Below are 20,320 nucleotides of genomic sequence, written 5' to 3'. Positions count from 1 at the left end.
AACCAGGGCTGTGGAGTCGGTATGCCAAATCTTCAACTCCGACTATTTTTCTACTGTCCGACTCCATAAATGGCAAATGTATGTTAACTAGTAATAACAAATTTACTGTAGTAAAATGGTAGCACAAGGCATTTCATCACTACCACGTGAATCATCAGGCTAGATTGATAGAACATAAAATATATTTATTTGATTAAAATTTCTGAACAAGAAAACTTTCCTAAATTTCCATGAAAGTTTTTATTTTGACGTCAGAGTCGGTACATTTCTACAGCCTCCTACTCCACCCAAAATTGCTTCGACTGCACAGCCCTGCTCAAAACACTGGTCTTTCCTCTTGAACTGGCTCATAGGGGTCTAGTGTTTTGCCATTTCCTGCATAAGAATATAATGTCAAAACATCTCTAACCAATTCTCACCCACATCCAGGTTGGGCTTGTTTCTAGAACAGGGTAGAGCTTGGAAAAGTTACTTTTTTAAACTACAACTCCCATCAGCCCCAGCCAGCATGGCCACTGGATTGGGCTGATGGGAGTTCTCAAAGAAGACTGGTGCTGTGACCAGTGAAAGCTGTTGAGCAATGAAATGATATAAACATCTGGTACAGAATGACTCTGTATCGTACTTGCATGTGTCAAGTCTGCAGCAGCAAGATCACTGTCTTTTCATTTCCTAGAAATGTTGATGTGCAAATTTTATATTAAGGTTAGAATGAGAAAACCTCTTCCTTCTAACTACAAAAGCAGTCATACGCCATTAGTCAAATGAGAGGTCAGTGAGAGGCCATGAACACTTGAGACGCTTGTGGTTCACTGCTTAATTCTAAATTAATTCTAAATTATTAATCAACAGTATTGTTTTGTTTCCTTTCTGGTCCCACCCTGGACTGAATGTGTCTGAACAGAGCTAATACACTTGAATCGCAGTGCAATAGCAGAAAGATGGAATTTAAAGTGGTTGCCATGGTCTGATAAGACACAACTTAAAGGAAGATCCTAGATGGTGAAATTTGGCTCCATATGTTCTAAATCTTAGATCCCCAGCCAGCTATCATGCACTGTGTGCTGACTAAGAGAGAGCCTTGTGACTGCAAGGGAGAATGTGAATTCATGTGACAGGCATCCTCTCTTGTTTTCCAGGATAGAAATCCCATTCAAATTCCACATGCTGCATTCAGGTCTAGTCCATGGGTTGGCTTTCTGGTTTGATGTAGCCTTCATCGGTTCAATGTAAGTGGTGCCAAAAGTGCTCTTTCCTCCCATCAGAACTTGGATTTTGTAAAACAGATGACTGATTATCACTCCTACGCTGCAGGAAACTGGCAGGTTCAAATTAAATTATCTTTTGATTTGTGCCGTTCAGTAGATGAATGTAAATATGTTTAACTTGGAAGCAGTGAAACTTACTTAGGAAAAACTCTGATAGTAAATGGAATCTTGCAATTCTTCCCAAAACTAGATTTGTTCTTGGCTGCTCAGGTTGATAGAGAGAAATCTGGCATACCAATTCTGTTTTTGTTGCTTTATTTAATTCCAAGCGCAGTTAAGGCAGTGGTTGGTTTTAAAGCTCTAAATTGTTTAATCCTAATTATCTTGGGAGAGTGCTGCCTCCCATATGAGATGCTGAGAATATTTAATGAAAGCCTATAGCAGGTACCACCTTTTATGGATGCCATATTGGCTTCACCACATAGCTGACTTGTTTCTGTAATAGTCTCAAAGCCCTGGAACTCTTAGGGTATCTGCGTGTCTTGTTGTGTCGCTGTTTTGCAAGCAGACCAAGACAGCCCTGTTCTGCTGGGTGTTTTGGAGGAGATCTTCTCTAGTTATACTGTTTTTAATTATAGCTGGGTTAACTTTTGGTATTCTGTAATTGAGTTTTACAGTGTTTTGAGAATTATTGTTTCCAACAACTGTTAAACCATAGTGACTGTAACGATTAGAAGGAAAAGATATCTTCAGTTTCCTGTTGCTGTAACATACCAGAACCAAGATGTACTCGAAAAGTAACAAGTGTTCTCTTAACAGCACTAATAAAAATTATTTAAAATTATTCTACTATACTTAACTCCAACCATTAGAAAAAAGCCCAAACAAGAAAGTCTGACAGAGACTTGCAGAATTTGCACATGGTCACCATGCTAAACTTTCAAGAGGGATAGCATCATTGGTACTGGCTAGAAGGGGAAAAAGCAGGAACCTTGGTAGCTCCATGGAGAGTGAAAACAAATCAGCATATGATAAGTCAGGCCTGCTGCAGCTGGTTTGCAGCTGGAGACAAGGTGACAGTTGGGAGATAGAGCAATCTGAGAGGGGTAGGATGTGGACTTATGAAACCCCAAGCCCTTGCTGTTGTTTCTAAACATGACTGTCTTGCCTCCCTCTTTCTGCTAGAATGACCGTTTGGCTTTCAACTGCTCCCACAGAGCCCCTCACCCATTGGTACCAAGTTCGGTGCCTCTTTCAGTCTCCACTTTTTGCTAAGGCTGGTGACACCCTCTCAGGGACATGCCTGCTCATCGCAAATAAGAGGTAAGTTGAGAGAGGCCATCTCAGCCACATGGAAAAATCAACCCCCTAGCAGATAGGACAGATTTTGCTGGTGGCACTGGAGTCTAGTGAATTGACTGCGGGACTTGGACCAGAGAAAGATGAATTCAAATCTGTTTGCCAGAACTCCCTAATTAAGTTGTTACCCTCCTCATCTGCACATGGGGATAATAGTTACTTTCCCCACAAAAATGATTTAACTTACTTCAGAGCCTGTGTAACTTGAATCCAAGCTCAGTCTTATTAGCTACTAGCTTGGTTTTTGGCACTTCAGAAAGGGCTTGTCAGCAATGCTTACCTAAGTCTTCCCTTTGCACTGCCTGCTTTGGCCATAGCAGCCATTGTGGTGTTTTGTGCAACTTCTCAGAATCCAGTAGTTTTGGGATTTGCCTCACTTTCTCTTGTGATTCCCTTCTTGAGCTACGAGAGTCTGACTTTAGGCCTCGTCTGAGTTCAGTTACACTTCTTCTTGCCAGCTGGCTGATTTCCAATGTGAGGGTTGCTGAAAAAATAGGATCAGGGAGGCCCATAGTTTAGATGCAGATGGTCCAACCCCAGAGGCTTATGCAGTGCTTTTTTTCTTTCTTTTTTTTTGGAAAAATGAGGTGCTGGAACTCATATCTTGATAAATTATAAGATGCCTCTCCCATCCCTCTCCATTTCTTGTGTCCCTTCCCAGGTGACAGCTGATAATCATTGGACCTGGTGGGGCTGCTAGGAAGTCATAGAGGTGTAGGCAATGAGGTCACAGGGGCATAGCCAGCTGTCCTAGTTTTCTCCCCATCTTCCTCACTTGCAAAGATACCATGGACACTTAAGCATTGCAGTTGTACAAATGCTGATTCATAGGGTCGACATCAGTCGTAATCGACTTGAAGGCACATAACAACAACAGCAAGTAAACTGAAAAGTGTCTTACTAAGTAAACTGAAACATGTTTAGAAGGGGTCCCTGCTATAATGGCTGCTTCTCTACTGGGACAACAGGTGTGTGCCCCCACTCCCATTCCAGTTGTCTCCCTATCTACTTCCTTTGCAAAGAAACAGAGAATGCTTAAACACTGCAGTTTTTGTTTAATGTCTAAGTGTCTTACCTTTCTGTCACAATTTCTAGTGTCAGGCTCATGCCACAATAACTGTAAGTTCCTTAGAAGTAAGCCCACCTGAATTCCATGGGGAATGCTTCCTGAAAAGTTTGCAAGATTGTAGCCTGAATTGGTTAGTCTTAAAAGGGTCACACAGGACTGTTAATAAGGGACCCCATACATTTCCAGACCTGTGGAAAAAAGATTAATCCCCTCCCTCAGCTTATTCACTTCTAAATCTTTCCCCCTGGAATGTGGAATAAGGTAGAGGGATATTAAGTGGGCTAGGACCTGAGAGACCAGGGCTAAAATCAGCACTTGGTCATGAAGTTCATTTGGAGGAAACGTGGAATGGATACAAACTCAGTGCTGATAAATAAATAATGACAATAATAAAAAGGCTTATCACCAGCGTGCCTGCCCTGATTTTGAACTGGGGAAATCTGTGTGGCCAAGTTGAGAATCATGAAAAATCCCACCCTAAAAACCAAAGAAAAAAGAATCTGACCAGGACACAACCAGGATATTAAGGTCTACAAATATATATATATTCATATATATATGAACGAAATATATATAACGCCCTTTCTCCCAGTAGGAGCCCAGGGGAGCAATATTGGATTTTACATGTAGGTCCTCAGCAAATCCAGTGTATGGCTGTCCTCTAGGAAGGACTGCCTCGCTGGGATGTGGAAGCAGGATGTAATCCATGCTCCTGTACTACGTATAGGCTCTGCACCACCCCCTGCACCATCCTACATTTTGAAATAGCAGTTTAGACTTGCCAAAGTGTTCTAATGCTCTCTTTAGCTTCATAACAATCCTGTAAAGTGTTTTAATGCTCTTTACCAGAGTAAAATATACCCAGTACCATGCAATGAGCCTGTGGCATAGAAAAAATGAATTTTAAATTAGACTCCCAGATCTTCTGGAGGGTTGGCTTTTTTAAAAAATGTAAAGACAATGCTTTTGCCAATTGGCTTACTGAGAAGGGAAATGTGCAGGTTGTATTTGGAATTATCAGCCTCAGAAATAAATAGGAAGATCATCTACAAAGTGCACCTGCCTCACCAATGAGGAATCTCCACTTGTATTGAATGATTCCACAACAACCACATTGTTCTTCTGCCTAGAGATGGATGGTAGATAGTTTTACATTGGGATTGGCTGAGCAGTGAATATAAGAGCGTAAGCAATGACCAATCTAGTCCAGCTCACAGCCTGAACTCCTCAAATTTGTAAGAAAGGTGAGGAGAATGGGGTCAGAAAGCCACAAAAACAATCAAACCACCCGCACTACAACTTAACTCATTGCTACCACCTGGATGTAATAAATAGCTTTGAATGTGTTTATGTTTTGTGAATGATTGAATTGTTACTTATGTGAGTCTTTAGTTGGAATTGTGTTTGTAGTTTAATATTGTTTGAGTGTATTGAGTGTATGTTTATTGTATTGTATTATTGATTAAGTGTGCGTGTATGTGTGTGAATTTTTGTGTATTTTGATATAAATTTTTGGTATTATTTGTTATTATTTGGTATGAATGTGATCAGGTGTGTGTGTATTGGTGCTTTTATCTGTTTTAATATGTGCCTGGGAGAGTGTATTATACATCAACCGGGTAGACCTTCGGGGGCCCCAATTAGCGTAGTGACGGGTAATGGGAGGTATGGTGTTGTGAGGAGAACATGCCAGGTAAGGGGAACTCGTCCCAGACAAGTAGTGTCTGTGACCTGTTCCGGTTCTCCTCACATCCCCAGGACTGCTGGTTGTCCTATCAGTCAGCCTTCGGATCTCCATATGCTGTTGTTAAACGCCAGGTCGGTACAACATAAGATCTCCCTTGTCTATGATTTAATTGTGGAGGAGGCGGCTGACCTGGCGTGCATAACCGAGACCTGGGTGGGTGATATGGGAGGAGTTGCTCTTTCCCAGCTTTGCCCACCTGGGTACATGGTTCAGCATTATGGTAGAGCCGAAGGTCGGGGAGGTGGGGTTGCCGTGGTCTATAGGAGTTCTTTCTCACTCTCCAAGAACCCTGTACAGGTGACGACTGGTTTGGAGTGTCTCCACCTTGCGCTGGGCCAGAGAGACAGGTTGGGAATTTTGTTGGTGTACCGCCCGCCCTGCTGCTCAACAAATTCCCTAACTGAGCTGACAGAGGTAGTCTCGGAGCTATTGCTGCAGTCCCCTAGAGTGTTGGTACTGGGGGACTTCAACGTCCATGCCGAGACTGCTTTATCTGGGGCGGCTCAGGACTTCATGGCGTCCATGACAACCATGGGGCTGTCTCAGTTTGTTACTGGCCCGACGCATGTGTCGGGACATACCCTTGATTTGATCTTCGCCACTGGACAGGGAGATGGTGATCTGGAGGTTGGGGGTTTTTCATCTACCCCATTGTCATGGACAGATCACCGCTTGCTGAGGTTTAGGCTTACGGCGACCCTTTCCCTCTGCAAGGGTGGGGGACCTATTAAATTGGTCCGCCCCTGGAGACTAATGGATCCTGAGGGTTTCCAAAGGGCTCTGGGGGATTTTCCGACTGAGAAGACTGGCACTCCTGTTGAAGCCCTGGTTGAACTGTGGAATACGGAGATGACCCGGGTGGTTAACACGATCGCTCCAATGCGCCCCCTCCTATGTAGAGCTCATACAGCCCCATGGTATACCCCGGAGCTGAGAGCGATGAAGCAAGAGAGGAGGAGGCTTGAGTGCAGATGGAGGTGCACTCCTGACGAATGCAATTATGCCTTGGTAAGTGCCTGCTCTAAGCGATATACAGCAGCGGTGAGGGCAGCAAAAAAGAGTTACTTTGCTGTCAGTATTAAGGCATCACTCTCCCGCCCAGCGGAGCTTTTTAAAACTGTACGAGGGCTTTTACATCTTGGCCCTCGGGATACTATAGATTCATCTGTAGCCCGTTGTGATGAGTTCGCTGGACACTTCCAAACTAAGATCGCCTGCATTCGTCGGGACTTAGACTCCAATATTATAGCAGTTGGATTCAATGAAGCATCCAGACCACGATCTTGTCCTCATTTATTGGATGAGTTTCAGTTGGTGCAGCTTGAGGATGTTGACAAGATCCTTGGACTGGTGCGGGCGACCACGTCTGTGCTGGATCCTTGCCCCTCTTGGCTGGTGAAAGCTGGCAGGACCGGAACCACCGGCTGGGCCAAGGAGGTCATCAATGCCTCTTTGCGAGAGGGTGTGGTCCCTGACTGCCTAAAAGCGGTGGTAGTGAGACCGCTCCTGAAGAAGCCCTCCTTGGACCCAGATAACTTGAACAACTATAGACCTGTGGCAAATGTTCCGTTCCTGGGCAAGGTTCTGGAATGGGTGGTGGCCGGCCAGCTCCAGGGACTCTTGGATGACACTGATTATCTTGATCCGTTTCAATCCGGTTTTAGGCCTGGGTTTGGTACTGAAACAGCCTTGGTCGCCCTGTATGATGACCTTTGTTGGGAGAGGGACAGGGGGAGTGTGACCCTGTTGATTCTCCTTGATCTCTCAGCTGCTTTTGATACCATCGACCATGGTATCCTTCTGGGACGGCTCACGGAGTTGGGAGTTGGGGGTACTGCTTGGCAGTGGCTCCACTCCTACTTGGTGGGTCGTCACCAGAAGGTAGTGCTTGGGGAACACTGCTCGACACCCTGGACTCTCCATTGTGGAGTCCCACAGGGATCGGTACTGTCCCCCATGCTTTTCAACATCTATATGAAGCCGCTGGGTGCGGTCATCAGGAGTTTTGGAGTGCGTTGTCACCAGTACGCTGATGACACGCAACTCTATTTCTCCTTTGCATCTTCCTCAGGTGAGGCTGTTAACGTACTAAACCGTTGCCTGGCCGCGATAATGGATTCGATGGGAGCTAACAGACTGAAGCTTAATCCAGACAAGACCGAGACGCTGTTAGTGAGTGCCTTCTCTGCCCAGATGGTGGATGTTCACCCTGTTCTGGATGGGGTTACACTCCCCTTGAAAGAACAGGTTCGTAGCTTGGGAGTTCTTTTCGATCCTTCCCTGTCTCTTGAGGCTCAGGTAGCCTCAGTGGCACGGAATGCTTTCTACCATCTCCGATTGGTAGCCCAGCTACGTCCCTATCTGGACAGTGACGACCTCGCCTCAGTCGTTCATGCTCTGGTAACTTCTAGATTGGACTACTGCAATGCGCTCTACGTTGGGCTGCCCTTGAAGATAGTTCGGAAACTACAGTTAGTCCAGAATGCAGCGGCCAGATTGTTGACGCGGACCAGAAGGTCCGCTCATATAACACCTGTTTTGGCCCGTCTGCACTGGCTTCCTATTTGTTTCCGGGCTAAATTCAAAGTGCTGGTTTTGACCTATAAAGCCTTACACGGCATGGGACCGCAATACCTGGTGGAGCGCCTCTCCCAATATGAAACTACCCGTACACTGCGCTCAACATCTAAGGCCCTCCTCCGAGTACCATCCCATCAAGAAGCTCGGAGGGTGGTGACTAGAAATAGGGCCTTTTCGGTTGTAGCTCCCGAACTGTGGAATGGTCTCCCTGATGAGGTGCGCCTGGCACCAACGCTGCTATCTTTTTGGCGCCAGGTGAAAACCTTTTTATACTCGCAGGCATTTTAAAGTGTATTTTTATAGTATTTTATTACTATGTTGTATTCAGGATGTTGTTTGGTTCTTGTATTGTTTGTGTGTTTTTGTTTTTTGAGTTATGGTATTTATTGTATTTATATATTGTCCTTGCTTTTACCTTTTATGTACACCGCCCAGACCTTCGGGCTTCGGGCGGTATATAAATTAAATAAAATAAATAAATAAATAAATAAATAAATAAATAAATAAATAAATAAATAAATAAATAAGAGAAAGGCACCACAAGTCAAGAGACAGCAATCAGGTAGCCTGATATTTGCTGCTTATTGCTTCTCATGCTGTGAATGACACAGGGTTTTTTTAAAGCAAATTTTCCAACTGCACAAACACACAGCATGCTTTTCTCCTTGCTTGCTCCCTGTATCAGTGGCAGTTTCTTCATAGGAGTCAGTGGTTCTTACCTACTATGCAGAAGTGATTCATATATGAATCTGCCTTGGTTCACTAACAGGACAGTCTCTTGTACCTGTGTAAAGCCCAATGCAGTGACACACCAGTGCAAGGACCATTGGATCATCCTGAAAGTTATCTATCTATCCCTGCTGCCTCACCAAACCTGTGCTGCCTCAAACACTGGGCGTCTGTTTTCACCAAGATTGCCTGATAAGCACCACTCAGCTGGTGGCTTAAAACTATTCCATTTTACACTGCACTCAACAGGGCTTGCAATGCAGACTATCAGTACTGACTGCTGTTAGCTCACAGAAGAAATAGGACAACTCTTGACACCATAAGGTATAATTGTTTGGGTATTTGTGGGTTCAGAGGTGAGGGGCATACATATGAGTAAAAAAGCACAAGAAATCAGGATAACCATGCCCCCCACTTCATTCTGCACAAGTTGTTTCTTCAGCCAGGTGATTCAGTGGAGGCAAAGCAAAGCCAGAGTCAGATTGGCATTGGTGTTCTCTGCAATCAGCAGGATGGTCTGCTCAGTTCCCTCTGCCAGAGTATTTTGTATTATCTGCAGGATCACATTGTTACCAATCAATGAAGCTTTTTCAGAGGGTTTCTAGATGGTCTAGTTCAGACTCAGTCCATGCCTATGATTGGTACAGTTTGGACAGTTTTTTTTAAAGAATGGAAACGTGAGACCTTACATAATTTGTGTCCATGCTGTCCCCTCCTGCAGCACCAAAAAAAGAGGTGCTGGAACTCAGTTCCACCTAGTTCCACCACAGAAAAGCCCTGGGTTTATGGATCCAATCACGTTGGTGGCTGCCATCAGATTATCGTTTTTGGTGATGGCCCCCAAGTTCTTAAATCAGTTACCAAGTTCATTGTGGCAGATCTGGGAGATTGGCTCTTTTAAATGAGCTATTAAAATCCATTTAGGCAAACCTTTTGCAATTAAGATGTTGCTTTTAATGCCAGCTGTTTTATCATTATCACTACAGTTTTAGCTTTTCTCTAATATTTAGCTCTAACTCACTTAAAGCAGTTGCTGAAAAGCAGGCTATAGATTTGCCACGTAAATAAGATTCCCTCAACCAGGTGTGGCTGGCAGAGCAGAAGGTGAGCCAGCTTGTTGACCTTTGGAGCTCTCCGAAACACTTGGGAAGGATATGTTGCTGGAATTTCTGCCAGTATCTGCTTCATTTCCTTTCTGAATAAGCGAGTTTATCTCATCTTTCTGTTCAGTCCTGCTCTCCATTAGAAATGGGCTGATGAATTGTCAAAAGAGACTGGTGCTTCCTTTTATCAGTACCTCTTTCTCTTCTTTTTCAGGCAGAGTTATGACATCAGTATTGTTGCTCAAGTGGATCAGACAGGCTCTAAGTCCAGCAACCTCCTTGACCTGAAAAACCCATTTTTCAGGTATGTCACAGTGAGTCCCCCGGGACTTTTTTCTGGGTCTATAATAAGAAATGCTGATGTCCTGAGGATGCAGCATGTGTGAGGAGGAGCCATTGTAATTCAAAGTAAGATACAGTAGGGCCCCGCTTATACGGTGGGTTAGGGACCAGGCCCCCGCCGTAAAGCGGAAATCGCCGTAAAGTGGAACCCATAGACTATAATGGGGCCATTGTGCAAAAATGACGCCAAAATGTCACAAAACGTCACCAAAGAACAAAAATCGGCTTTAAAATGGAAAATGAAAGCCGCCGCATTAGTGGAACACCAGGAAGCGAAGTGCCGGGAAGGGGGCCCTACTGTAACTATACGTGTAGTTCTGATCTGTTTAAACATAATTAATGTGTTGTATTTTATGAGATTGCCAGGTCCAGACCTTAAGAGGGTTTGTGAGATGCACTGAAAAGAAAAACGAAACGGCTGCAGTTTTCAGTCCAGGGTCACTATGGGGAGACTGTTTTGTGCTTTAGGCTTCCTCCAGAATTAAAAATAAACTTCCTAGGGGACTTTTCATGAGTAGGGCTCTCACTGTTTCCCGAGGTCCTCCAGAGTAATTTATGTTGTGACCAACAAAGGATTTAGAAACCCAGCTGATAGCTTTTCAGGGAGCTACTTGTGCCTAACTTGGATGTCCTTCATGGCCAACCAGATTTGGAAGAAGTGTGTCTCCTCCACAAACTTGGCTACTTCGCCGCTTGGCCTTCTAGGGTCTGAGTAGGAGCAGTTTCAGGGTCCACATTTTCTAAATGTTTGGGAGGCTTTCTGTGAACCCAAACACAACTTGCAGCATTCTTCATTTTTAAAAAAATATGATCAGCCGGTTGCCCTCTTGAGATGCATTTATTTATTTTTTTGCAAGATGTATATACCATTTAATAAAATATATAGATATATCTCTAAGCGGTTTACATAAAGATCTTGGTAAGTAAGAAGTGAGACTTGATTGGTAGCTACCAGAAGAAAATTATGCTTGAGAAGAAGGCTGTAACATGATCCAGTTTTGGTGCAATGTAGCCCAGATATCCCTGGCCAGGCTCACCTGTAACCCTAAGCCAAACAATGGCACAAAGGGTAAGCAAGCATGCTGGTGCACAGGTAGGAAATCATAACTGCTTCACTTGTCCACTGCTCCTGCCACATTACCAGAAACTAAGCAGTGGCTTGGCCTAGTGAAAGGTATGAACCCCGGGCTTGTGAATTGTCTCCCTCAAACTGTGGGCAGTGAGCCAAGAACAAAAATTGGTTAGAGGTCATGGTTTGTTTGGAGTGAGATAAAGGATGATCCCCAGTTCTCATGCAACTCTTAAGTCAAACTGTGGCTTGGTTCCTGGTAGTACAGCCCCAGTAGGACTTGGGAGGAGCAAAGTGGCTGCGGTTTCCTAACTGTGCATGAGCACATTTGCTCATTCATGCTTTGCCATCATTTGGTTTGGCGTTATGTACAAACCAGGCCACTGTGCCATATAACCCTGAATCTCATGTAACCTCCTCCGAGAGGTTCTCTAGTGTTGCAACCTCTTGTTTTTAGGTGCTCCTGTTTTCAAAAGGCCTTTGATTAGTAATCTCCTTTGGGTCCTGGTGTGTTGTAGCTCAGACTTTACTTTCTTAAGATATTCATATCTATTTAGTTTTTGTTTTGATTTCATGACAACATCATGTTAATTTATGTTGTGATCTACCTTGAGTGAGTGAAAGAAGGTTAGTATACAAATGTTTACATACATTTTCTTGTGGCCTTTTTCTAATGGCTAAAGCCCTCGAACTCCAGTATCATGCTTGCCTCTCTGGATCTTGTGTTGAGGGCAGAAGAGCCCTTAAAATAGTGGCAATCAGAACAGTTGCTTTTGTTTTCTGGTGGTGGGTACGAGGGCAAAGTCTGTGTTGTAAAATATCCACCCACCCTTTCCTCAGCACAGATTTGCACCATGCAGTGAGTACTTGGTTTAGTGACCACTGATGGAATGGCACCACGCTGGCTATTATTGGATTAGAGAGCCAGAGGGTGATACAGGCTTTCTGGCACTACCTTTACATTGGCAGTAGCTTTTCAGAAATAGTATTATATAGAGAGGGGGGCAGGCATTGTATGTGTCCTGCCATAGTCTCTAGTCAAACTGTGTGTGTTCATATTTTCATAATGCTTCAAGCTCTACTCTACAAAAGTAACCCTCTGAAGCAGGAGTAGCACCTGTTGCTGTAGACAACTGAATATTTTGGCATGATTGTGTTGGGTCTCTATAGGGTAGCCCACAGTGTATGTGCAAAACTTAGAGGGAGTTCTTGCTGCCCTTTTGGAACTCTGGGTGTGCGTGCTACTGTCCGTATTTCAGTACGTGAAACAACAGTTGTGTATCTGTACGTACATTCAAGTAAGCCCCCCCCTTCTAAGATAAAGGCAGAATTTTGCTTTACTGTGTTCTTCTCTTAAGCTAAAGCTTTTTTTAAAAAAAATCCTAGAATGCATTTGAGGTTTGTATAGAAAATCATATACTATATCTCCTGCTAGTTTGAATAATGGTTGGAAATTAGCCATGTTGTCTAGAATGCTGATCAGCTGGGACTATAATCTCCACTGTATTGACTTTAAACTGGTGTTTGAGTGTATGTGTAATATGTGTCTTCCAGGTACACAGGTACAACTCCTTCACCTCCACCAGGCTCGCACTACACATCTCCTTCAGAGAACATGTGGAACACAGGTGGCGCCTACAACATGAGCACAGGGATGGCTGTTGCTGGTACTGTACCTTCTTGTCTATCACTCCTGGGCGAAGCTGATGGGTCACTCTTCCTCAGTCATTTTGGGGCCTGGGGTCTGAACAGTCCAGACATCAGCCAGAAGTGTTGAACGCAACAAGGCTCAAGCTTTGCTCTCTATTTGAAGGTTCACTGGATGGTTTGGCTATGGAGCTTCCCATGTAGTAAAGTGATGCCCTGTGGCAAGCAATCTGCTTTTGTTTGTATGTGTATCTTAATCCAGGCCTGGTGATTCAAAGTCCTTGCTGCAGGGAAGTGCAAGAACCTCTTAGGCCCATGTACCCTGAATTGAGCAGTCTTCAGAGGCAAGCACAGCAAGTAGCCATACGGCCTTGTTGCCTTGAGAGGCAGGGTTTTCTGGCTGACTTGTCTCAAAGTTTAGATGTTGAGTAGTGCTTCCCTGCTCAGGGGTGATGGGGAAAAGAATTTCTCATTGAAGGGTGAGTTCTTCTGACACTGTGGCTGTAGTGTTAATGAAGCAGTAATTTGCAACAAGAGTAGTTTTGCTTGGGGTGCAGCAGCTATGTCTGTGTCTGTGCAGAGCTGGTGTGTGTGTAAAGCAGAATATCATGCTTTCACATAATCACTACCCTTGAAAACCTTGGGTTGTTCATCCCACTGCCCTTATTTTATTGGTAGCATTTTTACAGCATATCATCATGGGGCATGTGCACCCTCTACTCTGTTGGAGATTACCCCAGAGCATCAAACAGTGGTTGCCTTGCCCCGAGCACACATGTGAAGATGCTTTTACTTACACGGCAGATGTGACCTTTCCTCCTCCAGTTGACAGTTTTTATGTTAACTGCTGTTCCCCTTCTGCTGAATGAAACACTGAGGCTGAGGAGTCTCTGTTGCACTGGTGCTGTCAGCATTTCCTGTTTGTTTCTTGCTGTCACCTCTAGACCACATAGAAGGGAACGAGAGAGCATCCAAATTCTGTGGAGCAAAGTGAGGAAGCCTCTCTCTTGCTCTTCTGTAAGACCTGGGTTCACAGCAGCATCTGCCCAGGAGAGCTGCTGCATGCAAAATTCCATCTCTGCCTGGAACAGACTGCCTTTTCTGAACAGTGGCTTGTGGGAGGAGGGTGTGCAGCATGTGAATCTTCCTCAAGAAGCTCATGGGTCTGTAACACGTTCAGTGTAATGGCCTCTCCTGCCGCAAAAGGGCTGGGCAAGATGTTTGAAGGTCTAGGTATGTGTGTCTTGGTTAGTGCCTTCCTCATTTCTCATCCTCTTCCCTTCTACCCCGTGCTGCAGGGATGCCCACAGCCTATGATCTCAGCAGCGTGATTGCTGGTGGCACCAATGTTGGCCACAACAACCTTATTCCTCTAGGTGAGTTTATCTGCAATGTGGAGCAGATTATATCTAAACGGGAAGATCCTAGGAAACATGAGTCAGTGGACGAGATGAAGGCCCAAAGTCACAGTCTCCTGAGCATCCAGTCTTTTGGGTTGTATTCCTGACTCAGGTCTTATGAGGAGGTCCTTTGAAAGACTAGCATGCCCTGCTTCATCCAAGTGAAATACTGGACTTCTGAATGTCCAGTAAGGGTATACATGCCCTTGGCCACAGATTGCTCTTAATCTGTTAAGCCCAATTGTAGAAGAAAGAGTGTCCCTGCTGTTTCGAGAGAGCTTGGAGTTTGAACTATTTTTTAAAAAATGGTTTCAATTCATTTCTATTAATTAATCTATGGTTCAGACACTAAAATTTTAAAAACAGTTCAGTAATTGGTTTTAAATATAATTCATGGACTATCATAACTCATTTGCTGAATTATTATTATTAAGAATTATTTCTTCTTAAATCTGTTGTTTTCATGCACTAATATGAAATCTGATATCTAATATCCTATCTGTCAGAAGATTTGTCAATCATACTTGATTTCTGATGGAACAGAAAGATGCGCTTTCTATGTTGGTTTGTATTTTGCAAAAAGTTTGAGCTGTGCCAGGTTCCAGTAGCAGAAGTGACGAGAGATTCAACAGGTTGCTTACCTGTACCCGATGTTCTAATGTCTCCTCTGTGCTGTCATGCACACATAGGTGTTGTGCCTGGGCAGAGCCAACTTCAGGAACATGCTAGAGCTCTCTCCTGAGAACTGGTGCCCTTGAGAGGAAGCTTACCCTGAATGTGCAACAACGGGTGGGAACTGTGTTTGCAACCGCCACATAAGTGTCAAGAATAAGGGCAGTATTCAACTAATATGTCTCTTCAGCACAAGGATTTCCACTTCTGCAACAGGATACCTCCTACTCCGCCCCCTAGAACAGATTTAGGTGAAACATGGGGGTGGGGGGAGGTCCTGTTGCGCAAGGGTTAATTCTTATGTTGACCGGGCTCATTCCTTAGTACTACTTTGGATACCAGTATCACAAAGAAAAGGCAACTGCAGTGGGGAAGGAATACAGATGGTGTGACTGCACATATAACAGTTGCTATAGGTAAGCATCCTGATTTCTTTCTCTGCCTTTCCCTCTCTACCCCCCTTGTGGTCTCTGTGCATTCACATATGCATAACTGGCAAGCTGACATCCCTGAAATTAGGTGCTGATGTCTTCATAAAAAGAGAGCCCTGCCGGAGGATAATTTTTTTACAAAAGTGAATGGTATGGGCTAAGTAGCATCCTTGCAGAGTTCACTGAAAAGACATGCATTGGGCAAATGTAGAGGAAGTGGCAATTCTGTAGAAGAGTGACCGCTGAAACAAGTTTGAACTCGCTGTTGAGAAAAATGAGGGTCTTGATAGAGATCTCACATGAGCTGTGATTAACATCAAAGGAATAGACCCAGGCTGGATTTGTCATGGGCCCAAAGGAGAACCTCTGGCAAGAGTGGGAGGATGAAGAATGGGGTACAGATCTTGGGGATGGGGTTGCCATGACTGTGGAAGGGAATGAAGGAGGCACAGAGGCACAGAGCCACAAAAGCATGTGGGCTCACTAATAGAATTGCTGAGAAAAGCCCAGCACCCCATCTCCTTTCTCCTGAACCATCTAGTGATGAATCTGCACAGACACCCAGTCCAGATTTATCTGTGGAATACTTAAAACTCAATGAACAGCTGAGAGAGCAAAGTGAAAGCAGTCAGTCTAAGCTGAGTTCCGGCATCTCATTTTCTCACCCAGATCAAGAATATTAGAGATAGCTTCAGAAAATGCAAGAAAGACCTGTAGAAATAAGTCCCCATCCCTCTCTGATATAAAAGGTTGGTAATGCCTGTTTAATGCTGTTGCAGCAACTCCTTGCTGTTGCCTGCATGCCTTGTTCCTGAGATAAGCCTGGACTGTTTGGTATCCTGAAAGATGTTCCAGTATTCTGTTTCATGCCTAGAGTACGATGTGGTGTTCCTGTACTGACTTTCTGAATAAAGCATCTTGCAGAAAAATCCAGTCTTCTATTCTGGAGTCCGCTTCTTCAGTTGGGAGCTAGGACATTTTGGTGCAGCCAGTACCTATCCCTGTTGGTTGTGGAAGTGGAGACGTGAGTGATCCCATGGACCTGGTGCAGCAGCACCACTGACAGTGGAGGGACTGGCGGCTCTCATGCACTCCCTCATTATCAAGAGCCAAGCCCTGAGAAAAGAGGTGCAGCATATCTCGGACACTGTGGCTGTTCTGGACACCGTGGCTGTTCTGCAGCAAGCGCTGGCACTTGGTCCTGCTCCTGCTCCTATAAGTGTTCTGTTTCTAGTCCAGTGTGAATTCTGTATAAGGGTCTGTCATGAGGACTTTCCCCAGGATGCAGTGGCCTGCATCATCAGTCTACTGGAGGTAGAGGTTGCTAAATGGGTGATCGCTATGCTGGTGGCCATTGATCCTCTTCTTGATAACTATGATGGTTTTCTGGCAGCCATGGCCCAAACACTGCGAGATCCCCAGCATGTGGAGAATGCTACTCCCAGTCCGCAGAACCTGTGCCAAGGAAAAAACTGTGCGTACACTACTGCAGATTTCACAGAACCTGACCTGGATTCACTCTGCCCCACTAGCTCAGTATAAGTCGGGATTCAGTGTGGATGTCCTGGATGAGCTGGCCCAGGGTTCAAGCCCCATGGACTTTGCATGAGATGCTACAGCTCCACCTCCAGTTTGATAGCCACATGGAAGCCTGTGGCCTTAAGACCTCCACCTCCAGTCCTGCTGCCTCGCATGACATTCTGTCTCCGCTTGAGAACTCTGCCAGCACCTGAAGAACCACTGCAGATTGGGGGAGTGTGGTCGCACCTGACAGAGGATGAAGAGAGAGGCATCACAAGGCTGGACTATGTCTGTTTTGCAGAAAAATCAGACCATTTCGCTGAGGCCTGCCCTGCCAAGAAAGAGAAAGCACTGGCTCCGATATAACTTCAAATCCCAGCTCTCCTAGAGGTCTAAGAGCTAGGAGCAATGGCCAAGAGGGGGCTTCCGAATGTACCTCCGACCTCCAAACCAGCTATTCCCTGGCCTGCCACAGTTTCTTTGCCTGGCGGAAGGAAAGTGAAGTCTACTGCTATGTTGGATTCTGGTGCGTCCACCAACTTTATGGATATGGACTTTGCTTTGCAGCACAAAGATACCCACTTTGTCCTTGTCCCAGCCACTCAAAGGAGACCATTGATGGATGGGAGATAATCTTGGGAGCTATTGACCAAGTCACTGTGGCAATGAAGCTGGAGCTCCTAGGACACAAAGAAAGTGCTATGTTTTATGCCGTCAGGCATTTCCTATCCTGGAAATCTCAGTTGGTCAGAAAGATAACCTCATGTTTTCTTCTGAACATTGTCAAAAACATTGCCAGCCTCTTGCTCCACTGCTAACAGTTACAGCTGGTCAGCTGTTTCTGAAAGGTCTTAATGGCAGCCTGCCAACCAAGTACTGGGAGGTGAGGAGGGTATCAGACATGAAGATCAAGTTTACATTACACCATCTGAGTGCAAGGTGGTAGGGACTTGTGCGGATTCCTGGCTTGAGGACCTCCATGAGGCCCAACAGAAAGATCCTTTTGTTCTTGAGAAATTAGAGGAAATCCCCAAGTGGCCCCCAGATGAGCTGCAGTGTTCCATGTGAGAAGCAGGCAATTCTATACCACTACCAGGCCCTGTACATACACCCAGAGAGCTACATGCCCGAGTTCTGAAACAGTGACTTTTCCTATGTCAGGGCACTTTGAACGATTTGAAACTATCTAGGCTGTGACATGAGTGTTTTGGTGGCCTAGAGTACAGAGTGATGTGGCACATTACGTGTAGTCTTATCCTGTCTGTACCAGAGCTAAAGTTGCTCTAGGCTCCTTGCCCGGACCCTTGGAACCACTCCCGACTCCTCTGGCCCATGGAAGATGTAAACTTTGGACTTTATAACTGATAGCCCACTTCCTTCCATGTGTGGGCCTACCTTGCCCAAAGAGACTGCCTGGCTTTTGTGGACAGTATATTTAAGTTGCACAGACTGCCTGATAGCCTGGTCTCAGACTGGGCCTTCAATTCATGGCCCGATTCTGGAAGGCCCTGCTCCAGTTACTTGAGATTGAGCTACACCTTTCCTCGGCCCATCATCCATAGACTGACGACCAACCGGAATGTACCAACTTGGCCCTGGAACAGTACCTGCACTGCTACATGAATTATCAGCAAGACAATTGGCTGAATCTACTTCCACTGGCTGAGTTTGCTTATAACAACTCCGTTCACGTTTCCATCCAGCAAACCCCCTTCTTTGCCAGCTGTGGGTACCACCCGCAATCATTTCTGAACTCTGCAGCCACCCTGTCAGTTCCCACACTCACAGACTTCATTCATGAACTACAAGCTGTGCAGCAGCTGTTGAAAGAACAACTAGAGAGGGCCAAGGCTGCATACAAGTGTGCAGCCAACTGGCATTGACTGGAGGGATGCGATACCAAGGTGGGCAACCGAGTTTGGCTGTCTACCCATTACCTGCCCACCTCTTTACCGTGTAAGAAGTTGGATGCTCGCCACATTGGGCCTTTTGTGGTAGAGGCCTAAATCAACTCTCATGTTTAGACTGGAACTGCCAAGTGCATCCAGTTTTTCACCGATCCCTGTTAACTCCAGAGGCTCCAACTCACCCTTATTGGAAGGAAGAGCTGCCCCCAGGACCTGAAAATATTCGAAGGACAAGAGGAGTATGAAGTCGAGTGGATCTTAGAATCCTGCTGACACTGCAGCCAGCTACAGTATCTGATTCACTGTAAGGGATATCCACTGGAAGACTCCAGTGCTCCTAGGAAGCTGAAGAAGACATACATGCACTGGATCTAGTGAGAAACGTTCATAGACAACACCCCCATCAGCCTAAACCTGAGTTTTGGGGGAGGGGGATAATGTCATGGGCCCCAAGGAGGACCTTTGGCAAGAGTGGGAGGATGAAGAGTGAGGTACGGATCTTTGGGAGGGAGGTTGCCAGTACTGTGGAAACGAATGAAGGAGGCACAGAGGAAGGGTCTTCAGAAGTGTGTCAGCTTGCCAATAGAATTACTGAGAAAAGCCCAGAACCCTATCTCCTTTCTCCTGAACTGTGAATCTGCCCAGGCACCCAGCCCAAGTTTAGCTGTAGAACTCAATGAACAGCTGAGAGAGCAAAATGAAAGCAGTCAGTCTAAGCTGGAGTTTGTGCTTCCACCAAGGTCAAGGAGGATAGATAAGAGATGGCTTCAGAAGATGCTTTCAGCTCCTGGAAGGAGCTTTTGACATAGCAAAAACAAGAAAGACCTAGAATTAACACAGAAATAAGTCCCCATCCCTCTCTGATATAAAAGTTTGGTAATGCCTGTCTAAGGCTATTGCAGCAACTCCTTGCTATTGCTTCCATGACTTGTTTCTAAGAAAACCCTGGACTGTTTGGTATCCTGAAAGAAGTTCCAGTATTCTGATTCATGCATAGAGTATGATGCTATGCTCCTGTACCGATTTCCTGAATAAAGCTTCCTGCAGAAAAATCCTGTCTTCTAGTGCGGAGTCTGCTTCTTTGGTTGGGAGCCAGGACAGGGATAGATGGTTTGGTGATATGTTACAGGTTATGTAACCCCTTAAATAATTGGAAGGGGGGAGGGGAATGAGTCAATTCTCAACAGGAGAGTACTAGGTGGGCATTGCAGCAGCCTGAACTTGCAACAAAGGTGTAGTGACACCTGAGTATTTCATAGCTGCTTCCGCCAACCTTTGACAAGTTCTGTTGAGGGCTAGAAAGTGATCTATGAGCAAATGGTGAGGGCACCAGTGGACTTTATACACTGATTTTGTTGGAAGGCATGAGTTTGATTCTCACTCTTGTTCTGGAGCACCTCCAGTGAGAGAATTGAACTCATAGCTAGAAAAGTGAGTGAATCAACTTACATTTAATGCCCATAAGATTTGCTCATAAACAGCTTTCTAGTAGTGCTAAGAGGCAACTTGTCAGAGTAAGCTATGATGGCTGGATCT

At 45.2% G+C, this 20,320-nt stretch overlaps 1 protein-coding gene across 4 annotated transcripts in view; it reads left to right on the top strand.

The window, feature by feature from the left end:
- CARM1 (coactivator associated arginine methyltransferase 1) overlaps positions 1-20,320 on the top strand; it is a 70,418-nt gene that overhangs the window by 46,034 nt on the left and 4,064 nt on the right. For 2 of the 4 annotated variants that reach the window (XM_061583354.1, XM_061583345.1), the window contains exons 10-14: positions 1,140-1,229; positions 2,394-2,531; positions 10,010-10,099; positions 12,761-12,873; positions 14,152-14,229. In XM_061583354.1, the coding sequence (XP_061439338.1) occupies positions 1,140-1,229; positions 2,394-2,531; positions 10,010-10,099; positions 12,761-12,873; positions 14,152-14,229 (509 nt within the window). The remainder of the gene's footprint in view (positions 1-1,139; positions 1,230-2,393; positions 2,532-10,009; positions 10,100-12,760; positions 12,874-14,151; positions 14,230-20,320) is intronic. The other 2 variants (XM_061583374.1, XM_061583364.1) reach the window with 2 other exon arrangements.

The sequence above is a fragment of the Rhineura floridana genome, chromosome 1 (assembly GCF_030035675.1).
Source record: "Rhineura floridana isolate rRhiFlo1 chromosome 1, rRhiFlo1.hap2, whole genome shotgun sequence".
Taxonomy (NCBI): domain Eukaryota; kingdom Metazoa; phylum Chordata; class Lepidosauria; order Squamata; family Rhineuridae; genus Rhineura; species Rhineura floridana.
The sequence above is the reverse complement of the archived record's forward strand: the minus strand, read 5'-3'. Positions and strand labels throughout refer to the sequence as shown.